A 15,619-nucleotide genomic window follows, 5' to 3' on the forward strand; every position below is an offset into this window, starting at 1 on the left:
GTACAGGTATGTGCAGTGTGGTAACAGTACCATTACAGTGCAGAAACATTGTTAGAGTAAAGGATAAGTGTGTGTAGGATGTACCATTACAGTGCAGAAACATTGTTAGAGTAAAGGATAAGTGTGTGTAGGATGAATAATAAAGTAGGATAATATTTAATAATACAGATTTTTGTATCATTTCTGCATCACAGCCTAATTTGTGAAAGCATTTTAAAAGTAGTATTTTCATATTGAGAACTTTATAAGTAGCCTAGTCTGCAGCTGATCACTGATTATTTTTTTTTTAGGGAGCAGGACACTGACAGCTTCTGAGGCCAACTTCGAGTTTGTTAAAAAAAAAAGTTGAAGTTTAGTCTAAATAGAGTCTATAACATGAATCAGTTCACTTTGTAACACAGATGGCAAACTTTTATAAAGCTTAATAACGGCTATGAAGTGCCCAAACTGTCTTGATTTAAGAAAAATTGAACAATGGTATAGGCCAGACACTGCTTTCAGTAGGCTAGTAATAAATCATAGTGTTTGAGAGACTACTATGCAGGACCACTTTATTTTCAATATTTAAGTCTGCAGGTCCAGATGTATGCAGTTCCAAGTCACTGAATGAAATAAGCACAGGAATACTAGCCACTGGAGTTGTGAACTATGACCAGTAGGCCTAGAGTATTGTACAGTAACCTGAAACGCATTTTTTACTCCACAACTATTCTGCTCAGCTCCACCAACTGGGTGCCTCGAATAACATCCTATTGGTCCTTAGCGGCAACGTGATTACAGTAAGCCAATAGGATCACGGCATTTGAAAACAATGTTTCTATGAAAGAGGGAAGACTATCTAGTTGTAACTGTTAGCCAGCGATTTAACCTATTATTAACCCAAGGCGTCGAGTCTTATTTCTATTACTGTATTCTTATGCCCGCAATTGTTCAACTATATCGTGTTGAAGTCCATATTATTCAAAATGAAGGAGTCTGAAGCAGTTTGTTGGCATTGCAAATATGGCTGCAAGGTCTTTTTGAGTGGCGCATGCGCATATTGTCAAGTGCGTAAAGTGAAGTGTACGATCATGCACCGACGTAAAGTTGTGTTAAATTCGATATTTCAAGTTCTCCTCACTTTGGGACCCTGCCTTGGGTTAAAAGCCCAGGCGAATGAAGAAATATTCACTGCACAAATAAATATAGTATAATGATATAATATTTGATTTTGCAATAATATTATAAAGGGGGAAAAAAACTTTTTTTTTTTCATTTGGCATTAATGTATTTTTTTTTCCAACGAATGTTTTGCCATTGTCACACACTGTAATTGTTTATGATGCTGATAATATATTAACTCTGAGGGTGTTATTTTGACATTTTTGGAAAATTTTGGCATCAGTAAAGCAGCAGTGGCGGGCAGTATTCCAGTCTTTGACCAGCGTTTTCGAATGTTGAATGTAAAACCAATTTTACGTCGGTAGTTTGCGCCAACTCCGTAGAGAGGATGTGGCGAGCTATGTTGGGACTGATGCACGGCGCTTATTCATAACAACAATGATTTTCCCGTTAGAGTATCAACATTAACGGATAGTTCGTCTTTGAAGGATTGGCGACTGTCACAGTACATGTTTTTGCTGCAGAAGTTTGGACTCGAGGTGAATAATTGCATCGCCAAAATCATGGAAAACAATACATTTGTCTCTTTACAAAGCATCATTGCTAGCGTTACCGACAACAACCACCGGAGTGCGTCTGATCATCACTACACAGGATAGGCCTCTGGAAGGTTACACTTTTTGAATTTTGGTACCACACAATTGACTGGATTGTTTTTACAAGGTGTCCTTTCTTCCTCATAAAAGATGTTTTTGTAGAGCATTGAAACAGTAAATTGAGCTGCATGCCAACACCTAAGGCTTGATTGGCTTGCAGATGAAGAAAAGCTTGGTGACGCTATTTCAAGCTAACGCACGTTAGCTAGCTAACGTCACAGCTTACAGTTGCTGGCCAGCTAGCAAACATTGGACTGAATTAAGGATTTAACTGCTCGCATTTCACGAGGAATTTTATGGAAAATTACAGAGGCCTTGCTTTGGATAGGGCTTTCGACAAAATACAACTCGAGTGCTTTTCTTAAAGCATTTGCTTGCTCGGACTAGCCAGACTTGTCCAGCTAGCCTCTAGCTAGCCTATTTGTTTGGATATATCGGCTGTTTGCTAACATCAGTTGTATGAATGTGGGGGAAAATGGAGACTCCGACAATCGTGTACGATTTGGATACCTCCGGTGGTCTAATGGAGGTAAGATGTCACACAAAACCACATTGTTTTAAGTGTCAAAATGCATTGTTTTCTTTACCTAAACCGATGCACAACCCCAGCTAGCCTTCAAGCGACAAAACAGGCTGTGCATTAGCATAGCTATACTAGCTTTCTAACATTGGTTAGCTAAGTGTATACAGAGATAGCTCCCGAGCTAATATCATAAACAATGATCTCAATGAATTAATTTATTTTACATGGCAGCAGTAAACGGCATGTATACAGCTGGGTACGCCAATGTGTCATGTCAAGGTAATCTGTGATGGCCTGTCAGTAACGTGTAGTCTTGAACAGATATTGTCTAACTTCATTTTCTTTGGATGCTATTTGAGACCTCTGTAGCTATCGTAAGCTTAGCCAAGTTGAATACAGATGAACAGGGCCCACCATGGCTGACACGTCTTGGAGCAACCCAAGAGGACGCCATGGTCAAACTTGTTAACTACCCTGCTACATTAGTTATTCAGCCAGACTACTTGTCTATGTGAAAGTTGTTTACAAACAACTATAAATAAAGTCTCAGTAATACATGCATGCTGTGTGCTAGACACATTCATGTACTCCCGTATTTGACAGATCTTAACTTTGGGTACATCAATTAGGTGTGGGTAGAGATGAAATGTTCTGCTCTTGTGCTTTACAGCAAATCCAGAACCTGGTGTCACCACCGAAATCGGAGGACAGCGAAAAAAGGAGTCGAAAGCTCGACAGAAGCACAAGGCGGACAGGGCGGGCGATGAATCATGACACCTGCGACAGTTGCAGAGAAGGGGGAGACCTGCTCTGTTGTGACCACTGCCCCGCTGCCTTTCACTTGCTATGCTGGTAAAATGAACATTTTACCTTTTTGCTCATAAAAACACAACCTCATGAAATACGTCAGGGAAGATGAGGATGCTCCTTTTGGGGCCTGCAGACTTCCCTCATTGTATTTACAGGCCTGTGTGAACTACTGACCTTATATTCACTCTTAAAAATAGCTCAATCCTGCTATGTGTCTGCCAAACTTACATGCAGTGTTTCTGACTATGCTGTTGCATGTTGTGGTTAAACTATCAAAGATGTGGATCATAGATGTGTTTAACACTTGAGAATAAGGCATGTTTGTTTCTGGTGAAGAAATGCTAACCAAACAGTTTGCAACTGGTGCGTTTATGTACAAATGTCTTGCATATTTATCCTTAAAGGCATATCTGCTTCCTCTTAGGTCTGAAAGACTAGGTAGTCGTATAGGATGGTAATAAGACACTTTTTGTTAGTGCCTGTTTGCATCTTATGTGGTTTGTGGCTTTTGGAAAGTCCTTTATCATACGCAGATGGTGAAATATTTAGTTTCTTCCATCCCTAGGAAGTAGATTTGCTCAATCCCAGTAAGGAATAGAGAAGATAGGGTTGTTTATATAATCGCAGACCACATGTTGTAAAACACTGTAGAGTTACAATTGGTTATCATGGTGAAGAAGCAGTGCTTCAGAGAGAATGCTATTATAGCTGAAGGTCTCTGTTGCTCCGCTAGGCTATATGATCCTCTGCAGTTACTTAACTTTTGGAATGGTACCCAGCTTTCTTCCTCCTTTCGGAAACCACTGGTCAAGTTCCACTTTATGCTATTGTAGTATGTTTTCATTGTGTAGTCCAATACATTCTTGTCTTCTACCACTTTATCTTTAGATAAACATTTAGTCACAGTTGTGAAAGATCTGGAATTCATTCTTTCGCTCTTTGTTTGGTCTTAATTTGGTGAGTCTTATTCTGTGTGTGTGTGTATGTGTGTGTGCGTGCGTGTGCGTTTAAATGAACACATGTGTGTAAAGAGACCGGGCAAGGCTTTCTTCTGTACTCCAGTTCCGCTATGTGTAAGGTTTTGTTTTTTTTTGTCCCTAATGCCCGAAAGGCATATCAATTTGCCTACCTTAGTGGTAGAACCAGAGACGTTATGGTCCAACCGGCTTTCATGGGGCCCAGTCAGAGTTCTAACGTTCTCTCACCAAAAAGCACGACCTGCACAAAATGTGTGTTCCTCATCATTGCAGTTTCAGCACTTTTTCCAGTGACCAGAATCATGATGAATTCATGTCTAGGTCTTGCCTTGAGCAGATTTAGCTGGATAACCCTTTGTTTATACCATGCTGGATAGTCAAAGGTAATTTTAGAACTGAAGTTTTTTTCTTGCTAACGTTTCTAGTTTTCCCTAGACAGATGTACACACACACACATGCATGTCTGTACATGGTTATAGATGACAGGTAATCTTCAGCTCATAGCTTCAGTGTATTTTAGTCCTGCTTTTTTTTTTTAAGCAGCTGTTACTGTTGATTGGTAGAAACAAGAACTTTACTGTTGACTGATTTTAGAGCTAGGATTTCATCCAGATACTGTATCAGTTGTCAGATGATAGACTTAGAAAGAGTAGATCAAATTCCCTGAATATATTTAAAGACCTGTGTGTGTGTGTGTGTGTGTGTGTGTGTGTGTGTGTGTGTGTTTTCAATCTACAGCAATCCACCTTTGAGTAGGGAGATGCTCCCACCTGGAGATTGGATGTGCCATCGCTGTGCTGTGCGCAGGAAGGTACGTCTCTGTTCTGTTTCTTTGGGTTTAGTTATGGAATAAATTAACCCTTGAAGAGCTGCATCATCATCATCATCACCAAGGCCACTGGAGTTTGCTTTGCTATGTTTTGATCAAATTCTTTCTAAGGACTGGTAGCTCTGTTAAGGAACCGACATCCCTGCTAGTTGTTTTTGAAGAAAACTCTCAGTGCCTGCTTGTTATGATTTGATGGGTCTTCAGGAGGTTTTTGAAGATCCCCCCCTCTCTTTTGAAATATCCCCCCCCCCCCCCCTCTCAGAAGCGGGAGCAGAAGAAGGAGCAGATGAACGGTCTCCTGGAGAAGGAGAAGCAGCTGTCCAAGCGCTCCCAGTCACCAGCGGGGGCAGAGCTGGAACTAGGTACGCTGCGGCTGGACCCCACGGTGATGGTGGGTGCGCCGGGGCTGCGGGTGGCCGTGGCCCAGGTGCGTCTCCTGGAGCGCAAGCCCAGTAGCCGGCCGGTCACGCCCACGTCCAACGCCTCCTCCACGGACACGCCCACGCCGTCGGAGCAGAACGACATCGAGGAGGACCTGCTGGACGTCGAGGACGACGCGCAGGGGTTTGAGCCCGAGGGCGTGTCCACACCGGCCAACCTGAAGAGGACCTTTGACCTCCTGGTTGCTGCGGCGACGCAGAGAAACCCTACGCAGTTCCAGCTGCCAGGGGAACTTAACTGCACGACACCGCTCCCAGGTAAGAAATGGGGGACCGGGCCTTCCAAAGTGTGTGCGCACGCGCACACACACACACACACACACACACACACACACACACACACACACACACACACACACACACACACACACACATATATATGAAACAGCTGACTCAGAGCAGACAGAGCCGGCCCTGACTATGCAAACATCTGTGCCAGGTTTCATCTCATATGACATAGATGATACAGAAGAGAACCCATCACTGTTGATAGGCATCCATGCTGTTTTGCCCTCTCTAGAAAGCTTTGTGTGCTGATGACTATGTCCACATTAAAAGCAAAAACAGTCTAAGGCTGTGTAACTATGAGTTGAAACATAAGCCTCTCTGACATTATTCCTGATACTTCAGAGATCATTGAAGTGTAATGGAAATTGAGATTGTAGTGACTGTAGTCCGCTTAATTCTAAGAGCTTTTGCATAGAGGAAGCGTTCCATCACCTGTGGTTAACTTGTTGATGGTCTGTGGCGTTGTGTCTCCATAGGAACTAGCAAGAGGCGGAGGAAAGAGGAGATGACCGGGAAGAACGTGAAGAGGCCCCACCACGAGCTGGACCACCACGGCCTGGTCCCGCTACCTGTCAAAGTGTGCTACACCTGCAACAGGTACAGTACGCAACCTCAGGTGTATCCTCTACCTCTCAAAGTGTGCTACACCTGCAACAGGTACAGTACGCAACCTCAGGTGTATCCTCTACCTCTCAAAGTGTGCTACACCTGCAACAGGTACAGTACGCAACCTCAGGTGTATCCTCTACCTCTCAAAGTGTGCTACACCTGCAAGTGGCAACAGGTACACAACCTTAGGTATATCCTTTACCTGTCAAAGTGTGCTGCACCTGCAATAGGTACCCAACCTCAGGTGTACCCTGCTGCAAATACAGCCTACTACAGACACACAGTCATCTATGCCTGAAGTACAGACAACGTTATGAACAGCAGAAAATCACTGAACGTTTAGCAGGATGTGGAGCTTATGATATCAAGACACATTAGTTGGTGAGGATAATTATGTCTGATTTTCTCTTGAATGTACATTTTAAGCCCACAATTTAGAAACGTTTGTGTCCCAAGCTATCAGTATATTGATTTATACTGAAGGCCAGAAAGGTTATTTGTTATTAGTTTCCATCTTCTCAAAAAAAAAAAAAAAAAAAAGAAGACTGGGCTCATTTTCTCCAAATCTAATTAGCCTTTCTAATGTGACCTATTGATGCTAATGGTTGGGTAGAAATCATACAGGCTTTTCAGTAAAAGCACACCTTGAATTGTTACGTTTACTTTTTTAGAGACCACTGACCTTTTAAATTGCTGCTCTCTTATCTGAAGCAGAAAGTTCGTAATGAACCACAAGTCCGAAATCCTCTTGATGAAAACGATAAGAACAGTTCTACCGAACTCCAGTGTGTAGTATTTGATATGTATGAGGCCATACAGTGTTTCCCACAGAATTTAATTCTATTTGTGGTGGTAGGTTTGCAGAATTAACTTTTAATGCGAATGTTTTTAACAAATTAGCGCAGCGGGGTTATGATACTAATCAGATTTAAGCACAATTTAGCCTTCTAGTATGCTTCTATGCCTTGCAAGATTGTTAATGTTGCCTTTAAACATGCATGTAGGTTCGTTGAGAGACGACAGAAACAAGGAGAGGCTTTACAAAGATGCACATAGCTCTACAATGAAAGAATTCCATCCAATTGAAATAGTACAACATGGAAAATCATTGTGTGGTGGTCAATGTTGATATTGTGGTGGGCCGCCACAAATAAGTCAATGTATGGGAAACACTGGCATACCAGCACTATGCTACGGGCCTGTGCTCTTCCTGCCTTACCCAGTGGGCCCTGTGTGTGTGGGGCCGAGGTCCGAGTGCCCCAGAGAGGCAGGCTGGAGGATGGGAGGAGGAGCCGCTTGGTATCTGAGTCTGCACCACAGTATTTCATGTATAACATTCATACGTATACAAGCTTGAACTGTTACCTAAAATCTGACGTATGCGTTTAGGGAAACTGACCCTTTGACGTGTGTGTGTTGTTAAGTGAGTCTGTGCTGGAGACTTACACTGTGTGTGTGTGTGTGTTTGTTGTGCAGGAGTTGCCGTCTGGCGCCGCTGATTCAGTGTGATTACTGCCCGCTCCTCTTCCACATGGACTGTCTGGACCCGCCCCTCACTGCCATGCCCACGGGCCGGTGGATGTGCCCCAACCACGTCGAACACCTGGTGGTGAGTTCACGAGTTTACACTCTCTCACCCTCAGAGGGAGCAGAGGGGTAATCCAAGTACACAAGTACGTGGTTTAGTGACAAACCTGGGTAAGTTAACTCAGAGTAAGTGGTAAACCTCCTACAACAAGAGTCCTATGGCATTGCTTTGTAAGGAGAATGAAGCCATACAGCTCTTCTATTGGGAGGTTTACCACTTACTCTGAATTAATTTACCCAGGTTTGTCACTAAACCACGTACTTGGAATACCCCCCTGATCCACATTATCTTGCCCTTAAATGGGGACAGATCCACAGCCCACCCTGGTCCTCAGCGCATAGCAGTGTTTTTTGATAAATATTAGTTTTGATTTCATAGCACAGCATACAGTATGTAATGTGTGTTTATTTGTCGTAAAGCTACAAAGATGAGGATTACAGTTTTCATTGGTTGTTGCAGTGATAGTCTAGCCTAGAAATCTAGGCTAATCCCGGGCTAGTCTAGCAACTCTCCGTTGGCTTGCGAGCTGGAAAAATTAAACTTCGATAGGGCCAATCACATCGTGTATAGAGTCGTTAGGCGGGCTTAACATAATGATTGATGGCAGAGTTGAAATGGTTCGGAGTGAATTCCATGCTACTTGAAAACAAAGAAGGTGGATGTTGCTGTTGGCGAACAGCATGACACGAGTTAAGCTTTTCTTAAGTTGGCAAAAGTTTGAACTAGCCAACTAGCTCCGCTGGTTGGAAAACGCATGGGACTCCGCGCTTAGCGCTATCCTATTCCCCTCGGACTGAGCACTGCGAATGGTGAGTCCCCAGACCCTACATTTTAATGTAGGTCTGGCTCGTCAGGCTAGGGATAGTCACGCCCATTTTTCAAGTCAGAAAAAAGTAAACAAATTGTAATTAAAGGCCTGATATAGGCAATGCATAAATTAAATGAAAATGTCTTTTCGTCTTTTCATTATATCACCAGAGCAGCACAAGTGTTATAAACCATGAATAATTAAATATAGCTCTTTAGCCACACAGAATTTATAGAATTTGCGTTTTTTTTTAACTATAATCGATCCCCCCCAGTTGAACCAGAGGAATCTGACGCTCACCAACCGCTGCAAGCTCTTTGACCAGTTCAGAGACCGCATCTCCCAGCATGCTATCAAGCTTGACTTCCTGCAGCGGATACACCGCCTCGAGCCGCCCAGGCGGAGGGCCCTACGCACACTCAGCAAGAGGATGGTGAAGGTGAGGACCTGTCTGTTTAGCCTCTAGACAAGGAAACCGATAGCAGGGTTCCCACGGGTCATGGAATTTCTGGAATATCATGGAATTTTGGAAAGTCTATTCCAGACATGGAAAGTCAGGGAATTTTACAATTTTTGTGTCAAAGTCATGGAATATCAGGGAATTTTTTTTTTGTAGCAGTTTAAAATGTACTTGCCAAATACATTAATACAAATATATTTCCATGCAGAATTGGTGTATCTGGTTATTAGCTTTACTGCTTGCTTGAGTAGTCCAACTTTGTTTATTCAATGTTTATTCAATGCCCATTTATTCATCTCCTGCTCTAAAAAAGTAAAAGATTCTTGAATGCTACGCGGCTGCTCTGAAATCAGGTATAATGTACTATTCATTATATAGTAAGTCATGGAAATGTAGTTTTTTAGTCAGGGGAAAGTCGTTTTACATTTGACTTCGAGTGGGAACCCTGTGGTAGGCTAAGGATTGAAGGGGTTACAGTTCAAAGACTGGCTGCGTGATGTAGTGCCTGTCTGAGCACTGAATAAACACTCCCCACATACGTACCAGATGTTTCTGTTACACTAAATGTGTTCTCTCTTCATGCTGGTTCTGTATTTCAAAACTTCACCCTGTTGAATACACACGGATAACAGAGATTCGGCACCGTCATCATTTTTAAAATAAATTATAAATGTATTACCACACATGCATACTCATTTAATGGGTGCGTTCTCTTTGGACACAGATTCTTTGACAAAATGATTTGTGTGAACAATGCAGAATTGCACTCTTGCTTCTCATTTTAATTTCCGCCAACTGTCCTGTTGCGTCCTGCAGGTCCCAGATGCCATTAAGTCCCAGTACGAGTGCCCCCCCTCTCTGCTGCCCCCTGCTGGCGTGCGCGATGGAGAACTCATCTGCCCCAGCGTCCCCGACACCTCTCGCCAGCACTCGCACCCCCACCAGCACTTAACCAGCGACGCCGACCAGGAGGAGGTAAGGCTGCGCAGTAGGGGCCGGTGGCGACTTTACGGCCTTCACTGAGTGCACTGACCCATACATATGGAGAGATGTACAGAGAGATCTGCGCAGCTCTGCATGAAGTCAAATGAGCCTGTAAACTGATGGTCTTATTAACAGGTATAGTTTGGTAGCATGATTGATGGATACACGATGGGGGGGGGGGGGGTTGATGGGTGGTTACTGGTGTGGGTCAGTGTCTCATTCTCGCCCCTCTGCTCTCTCCCACAGTGGCTTCAAGGGGTCATTTCGCTACAGTGTAGCATCGTGAAGCACTTATCTACCAGGAAACCCCACACCGCGCACTGGAACGCCGTGCTGACCGACGACGCCGCCGACGTCCGGCCCGTTGTGGCGTCCGCGCCACAGGGCGAGAAACCGTGCTCCGTCCACAAGGCAGATCCCTCAGCAGCAGCAGCAGCAGCAGAGTCCAAACCCTGCAGTACCACGTCTGACCTCCAGGGGGCGTCAGCGGTCAAGTCTGACGGTGCGGTGGAGGTGCAGCGGAGAGCGGCGCAGTGCAGCTCGTGTACGGAGAGGCCTTGCAGGAACTGCGGGACCACAAACGGCCCGGTGGAGCGGGACGAACAGTCCAACGGGAAACAGCAGCAGCACAAGTCGGACACGCTGAGCCAGACGCAGGAGGACGTCCACCAGCACAAGTGGAGTGACCCTGCGGGCCCAGATACAGCCCGCTGCCCGCCCCATGCCACCACCGCCGCCCACGCCCCTGTCCCTGCAGCCATCTCCACCTCAGCCACCTCCACCAGCGCAGCTACCCTTCCGAACCACACCAGCACCGAGGCCGTGGTCAAGGTGGAGGAGGCCGTCTGCGTGACATCGCCAGGGAAGGACTCGCCGTCGCCATCACTGCCGCCTTCGCTCAGCTCCAGCAAAACCGCGTCGTCCAGCGCCGCGTCTCCTTCACTAAGGCCCAACCAGGACGCTGTGGGATGGCAGACACCAGAGCCGGCCAATCTGGCGTGGTCTTCGCCCACCGCCGGCACTCGTGCCATCACGCTTCCAGAGCCCGCGCTGGAAGTCCGCACGCCAAAGCCACCATCAGGTACACACACAGTTTCGCCTTTTTAAACTCCTCTGTCTGTCACACAGTACACACGCTGATTGTATTGCAAACTCAATGTCAAATTATAGCGTGTATGTTGTGTTTAGCTATGTGTACTTGTGGACATTCATGTTGACCACTGTTTCTCCTCTTCTCCTGCAGAGGGCAAGGTGGGCTTGGATGCGGGGATGCCCTGGAGTAGCACGTTGGTGTCTGGGTTTGGCAGCGGAGACGCTGGTGAACTCACCAGCAGTCTCAAGGAGCTGATGCAGGGTGGAGACGGTGAGACAGCCTGTCCTCTTATCTCAGCTTTTTAGCTTTAGGGTTAGTTTCTCAAACATGGAGTAGCTCTAGTCCTAGACTATTTCTTTTTTTCTTTTCTTTTTTTTTTTTGATTTTCATAGAGGTGTTTGAGGACAAATAAGTTGATGATCAAGTGATGAACATTAATGAAATAGTTTTGCTTTTTAAAATGTCACTTTATTTCTCCACTTTCATCACTCTAAAATCCTTTTGCCCTGTGCAGATATTGAGCTGAGTGCGTTGGACGAGAGGCTCGTGAAACTGTTAGCCTGGCAAAGAATCCAGCAGCTCTTTGAACCCAGCCCACCTCCCCCTGCAAAGTCCACCTTCGTCAGCCCGCCTTCGCCCACCACCACCCCCTCTCTACCAAACCAGAGCAGTAAAGGTAAAGCTTTTTCTTTTTATTTCAATTATTCTATGACTTACTATATTTGAATTGTTGGGATTTGCTGATGTTTTGCTGATTTCTACTGATGTGTAAAGCACATTGAACTGCCTTGGCACAAATAAAACTGCCTTGCTTTGCCTTTTCATCATGTCTCAGTTGTGAAGATGCACTCATGTTCTTTCCAGTTTAAAATACATTATAACTTCTACACGTACATGTGTTGCCTCGTACTATATAAGTAGCTAGTTTAAGTACACACAGTATACTTTTTTTCATTGATTTTAGTTTCAATTGATTTGCATTGACCCCTGTATTCTCTCTCTTTTTTTTTCTCTCTCTCTCTTTTTTTCTCTCTGTCTCTCTCTCTCTCTCTCTCTCTCTCTCTCTCTCTCTCTCTCTCTCTCTCTCTCTCTCTCTCTCTCTCTCTCTCTCTCTCTCTCTCTCTCTCTCTCTCTCTCTCTCAGCTCAGTCCTCTTGTAAACAGGTGCAGGCCCGAGCGGTGCTCTACCCTTTATCAGATAAAGGGGCCTCTATAAAAATGTGCTTCAGAAGTCTGTATATTGGAACAGGTATTATGTTTGTAGTTTCTCATCATTAATACATGTGGATATTTTTCCAAGCAAAACACTATAAAATGCATTAATGCATATGAACATTTCTAATACCATATTTTGGGCTTTGCAGGTGCTGATATGGATGTGTGCCTTACAAACTATGGTCATTGTAATTATGTGTCAGGGAAGCATGCCTGCATATTTTATGACGAGGTAAGACTCAGAAGCTGTATGTCTCAGTTATAGTAATTTTACAGTATTCCTCCTGAGTTGTCCGCTGAAGAACATGTTTTTGTTCGTCGTCATTTCCAGAACACCAAGCAATATGAGCTTCTGAACTACAGCGAGCACGGTACCACGGTGGACAACGTGCTGTACTCTTGCGACTTCTCGGAGAAGACGCACCCCTCCCCAGCCAGCAGCACGGTGTCCCAAGTGCAGAGCATTATCCGTGAGTGTCGCTGCAAAGACGTTACGATCCCTTCAGGAAACCCACACACGTGTGTACACACACACACACACACGCGCGCACACGACCAGGCCAACTAAGTGGCTTACGTACAGCAGTCTGCTGAGGCTGCTTTTAAGATGACTGGCTACTAACCCATTGCTGTTTAGCCCACTAGCGGTATGTGTGCTGTTGAGATGTGGTTGGTTACAGAGCTCCCATCTCAAGCTATGTCCACACATAGCCAGGTATTTTTGAATACAGACATGTTTTTATTGTGTTTTGGCCTTTGGCCTTTTATGCATTTTCGGTCTTTGGAAATAGTTATTTTCAAAAACTCCCACCAAAGTGGGAGTGTTGGGACTGTAACGTTGTTTCAAGTATCTGATTGGCCAACATCGCCATCTGTTTGATTGTCATGTTCTTGACAGCCTTTCTCGACTCGATTCGGCGCATCCAAATTATTTTAAAATACGGAGGAAATATATCCGTTTTTAAAACGATCTGGCTAGATAGCCTCACTCCTGTCATTAGTACATGAGTTCTGTTGCAGAACGAGAGGATGAACTCTAAAGCGCTGCACACACTTTAGACATTCAATTGCATTAGATTCCACTCTTTTCAATACCCCCTCCCCCCCAAACACACACACACACACACACACGCGCGCGTGACTTGACAGACCGTAAAGGTGTATTGGCCTTTGTCAGCATAAACAAACTTAGTATGTGTTATTCTTTAATCTTTAGTATAATTGAGTATTTATGTTAACTCTGACCTCGGGACCTTCCTATATTGCTGTAGAAAGTGGCAAAAGTATCACATGTGAAAGTGTTTGAATTTCTAACTAAAAACATTCAATAAAATGTTACGTAGTGGGGAGTCTACACTCTTAAAACGAATGTGTTGAAAACGACACAACTTGCATTGAAAACAACACCACCTGCTTTGTTTTTTAACACATCTCTGTGTCCAAATAGGGACAACACTGTTTGTGTTAGTTCCTTTTTTTGTTTGTTACACAATATGTATTGAAAATAACACAACTTGTGTTGAAAACATCACCACTTTGTTTTTTTAACACTCTGTGTCCAGATAGGGACAACACATTCACTTTTAAGAGTGTACATACCTTGATAAATTATACTGCAGCAGCAGCTGTTTCGCAAGGATAACTTCAAAGTAACGTCTGAACTGAAGGTCTGACTGACCAAAACGTCAGTTCATCAATGAACCGGCTGTACATTGAGTAAAGCAGTGTTGCGCTTTTCATCTTTTCTGTTACAATAAAAAGTTCATCACAAAATAAAAAGTGTTTGTTGCTAACTGTGCGTCTCTGCGTAGGCCGCTGTAAGAAGAGGAGGAAGAGTGAGGGGCAGCAGGCGATGGACATGGAGGAGTCCGGCGCAGAGAGCGGCGTGATGAGCCGCCAGTCGCCGGGCGCCTGGAGCGGCTCCTGCGTCTGCAAGGCCAGCGGCTCCAGCCTGATCGGGGGCAGTGGCGCAGGCTGGGAGGGCACGGCTCTGCTCCACCACGGCAGCTACATCAAGCTGGGCTGCCAGCAGTTCCTCTTCAGCATCACAGAGTTCGTCGGCAAGAAGCCCGGCGGCCAGGACGAGAGCGCCACCGCTGCTCCCACCCTCAGCTGCAGTCCCGCTCCCAGCCTGCAGGGGGCGACGGTGGACATGAAGCCCACTGCTGCTGCTGCTGCACAGCTCCACCAAGTGCCCGTGCTGCTCCACAACGCCGTTCCCTAGCCCCACTTTGAGCATGCTCAGACCACTGGGACTTGTACAGACTTGCGTTTGTTTAACTTAATGGTTCATACATTTTTGCATGACATGAAGTAATTTCTTTGTCCAGCTTTTGTGGGCAAGTTGCACATTGAGTTTTTTTGTTTCTTTTGTAAATGAGAAACAGTTATTTGGATTTACACTTTGAAAGGGATCCTTTGGTCGTCCTTAATACTCTGAGAACCAATGGAAAGTGAAAAGGTTTCCACTTGTTTTTAAAAAAAAGAAAAGAAAGTGCTCTATTTTGTGCCAGTTATGGTAGGTTTTTTATAACACTTTTTTCAAGAAATTTTATTTTCTCTTATTTTTTTTATGTTTTCAGGTATTGTATTTGAATGTGTGTTTTTGTTCAAATTTTAGTTTTGCTACTTTTGCACAAGTAGCTCTGTGCTAAACTCTGTACACATGTTTATAGTTATATATATATATATATATATATATACTGTATATGTCTGTATGTTTTTCCGTTAAACATTTTTTGTGAAGATTTAAATGTCCATACCCCATACATAGAAACTACTCCATTATTTTACAAAATAAGGGAAAATGTGGGCTCTATGTACATATATATTGTTTTGTTTTTGTTTTTTTGTTGTTTTTTTTATATGGCGGCAGTGCTACACCTAAGGTTTAGTCGAGCCCTGGACATGTTCAAGTGGGCTTGTCAAAGTCTGTTATCACAGTCACAGAGAGATTTCTGTTGTAAAGAAATTTCACCTGGAAAAAGACATACCAATCTGTGTATTTACAATTCAGACTCTTTTTGTCTATTGAACATTGTAAATAACTAAAGATGACTTTAAATAAGAACTCTTAGAAAACACTTTGTATTCTGGTTGCTATTCTTTTTTGTATAACACCCCGACACACTGAAATGATCATATACTTGAACCATGTAGGCCATGGTTCTGGAGAAAGGCTGTTGATATTTGTACTCAAAATCCAACCTAATGAGAGCCCTCCCTTCCCACCATGTTTG

General features: G+C 44.1%; 1 protein-coding gene across 1 annotated transcript; it reads left to right on the forward strand.

The window, feature by feature from the left end:
• The first annotated feature begins 1,460 nt into the window (after positions 1-1,460).
• On the forward strand, positions 1,461-15,463 carry phf12a (PHD finger protein 12a). The gene is made up of 15 exons (XM_042093407.1): positions 1,461-2,286; positions 2,951-3,132; positions 4,806-4,878; positions 5,159-5,594; positions 6,101-6,221; positions 7,710-7,842; positions 8,904-9,068; positions 9,906-10,064; positions 10,320-11,154; positions 11,317-11,436; positions 11,681-11,842; positions 12,310-12,414; positions 12,530-12,612; positions 12,712-12,850; positions 14,192-15,463. The coding sequence occupies exons 1-15, from the start codon at positions 2,221-2,223 to the stop codon at positions 14,602-14,604; spliced, it is 3,192 nt and encodes a 1,063-aa protein (XP_041949341.1). The 5' UTR covers positions 1,461-2,220; the 3' UTR covers positions 14,605-15,463.
• Positions 15,464-15,619: the final 156 nt, after the last annotated feature.

The sequence above is a fragment of the Alosa sapidissima genome, chromosome 5 (genome assembly GCF_018492685.1).
Source record: "Alosa sapidissima isolate fAloSap1 chromosome 5, fAloSap1.pri, whole genome shotgun sequence".
In the NCBI taxonomy this organism is placed as follows: domain Eukaryota; kingdom Metazoa; phylum Chordata; class Actinopteri; order Clupeiformes; family Clupeidae; genus Alosa; species Alosa sapidissima.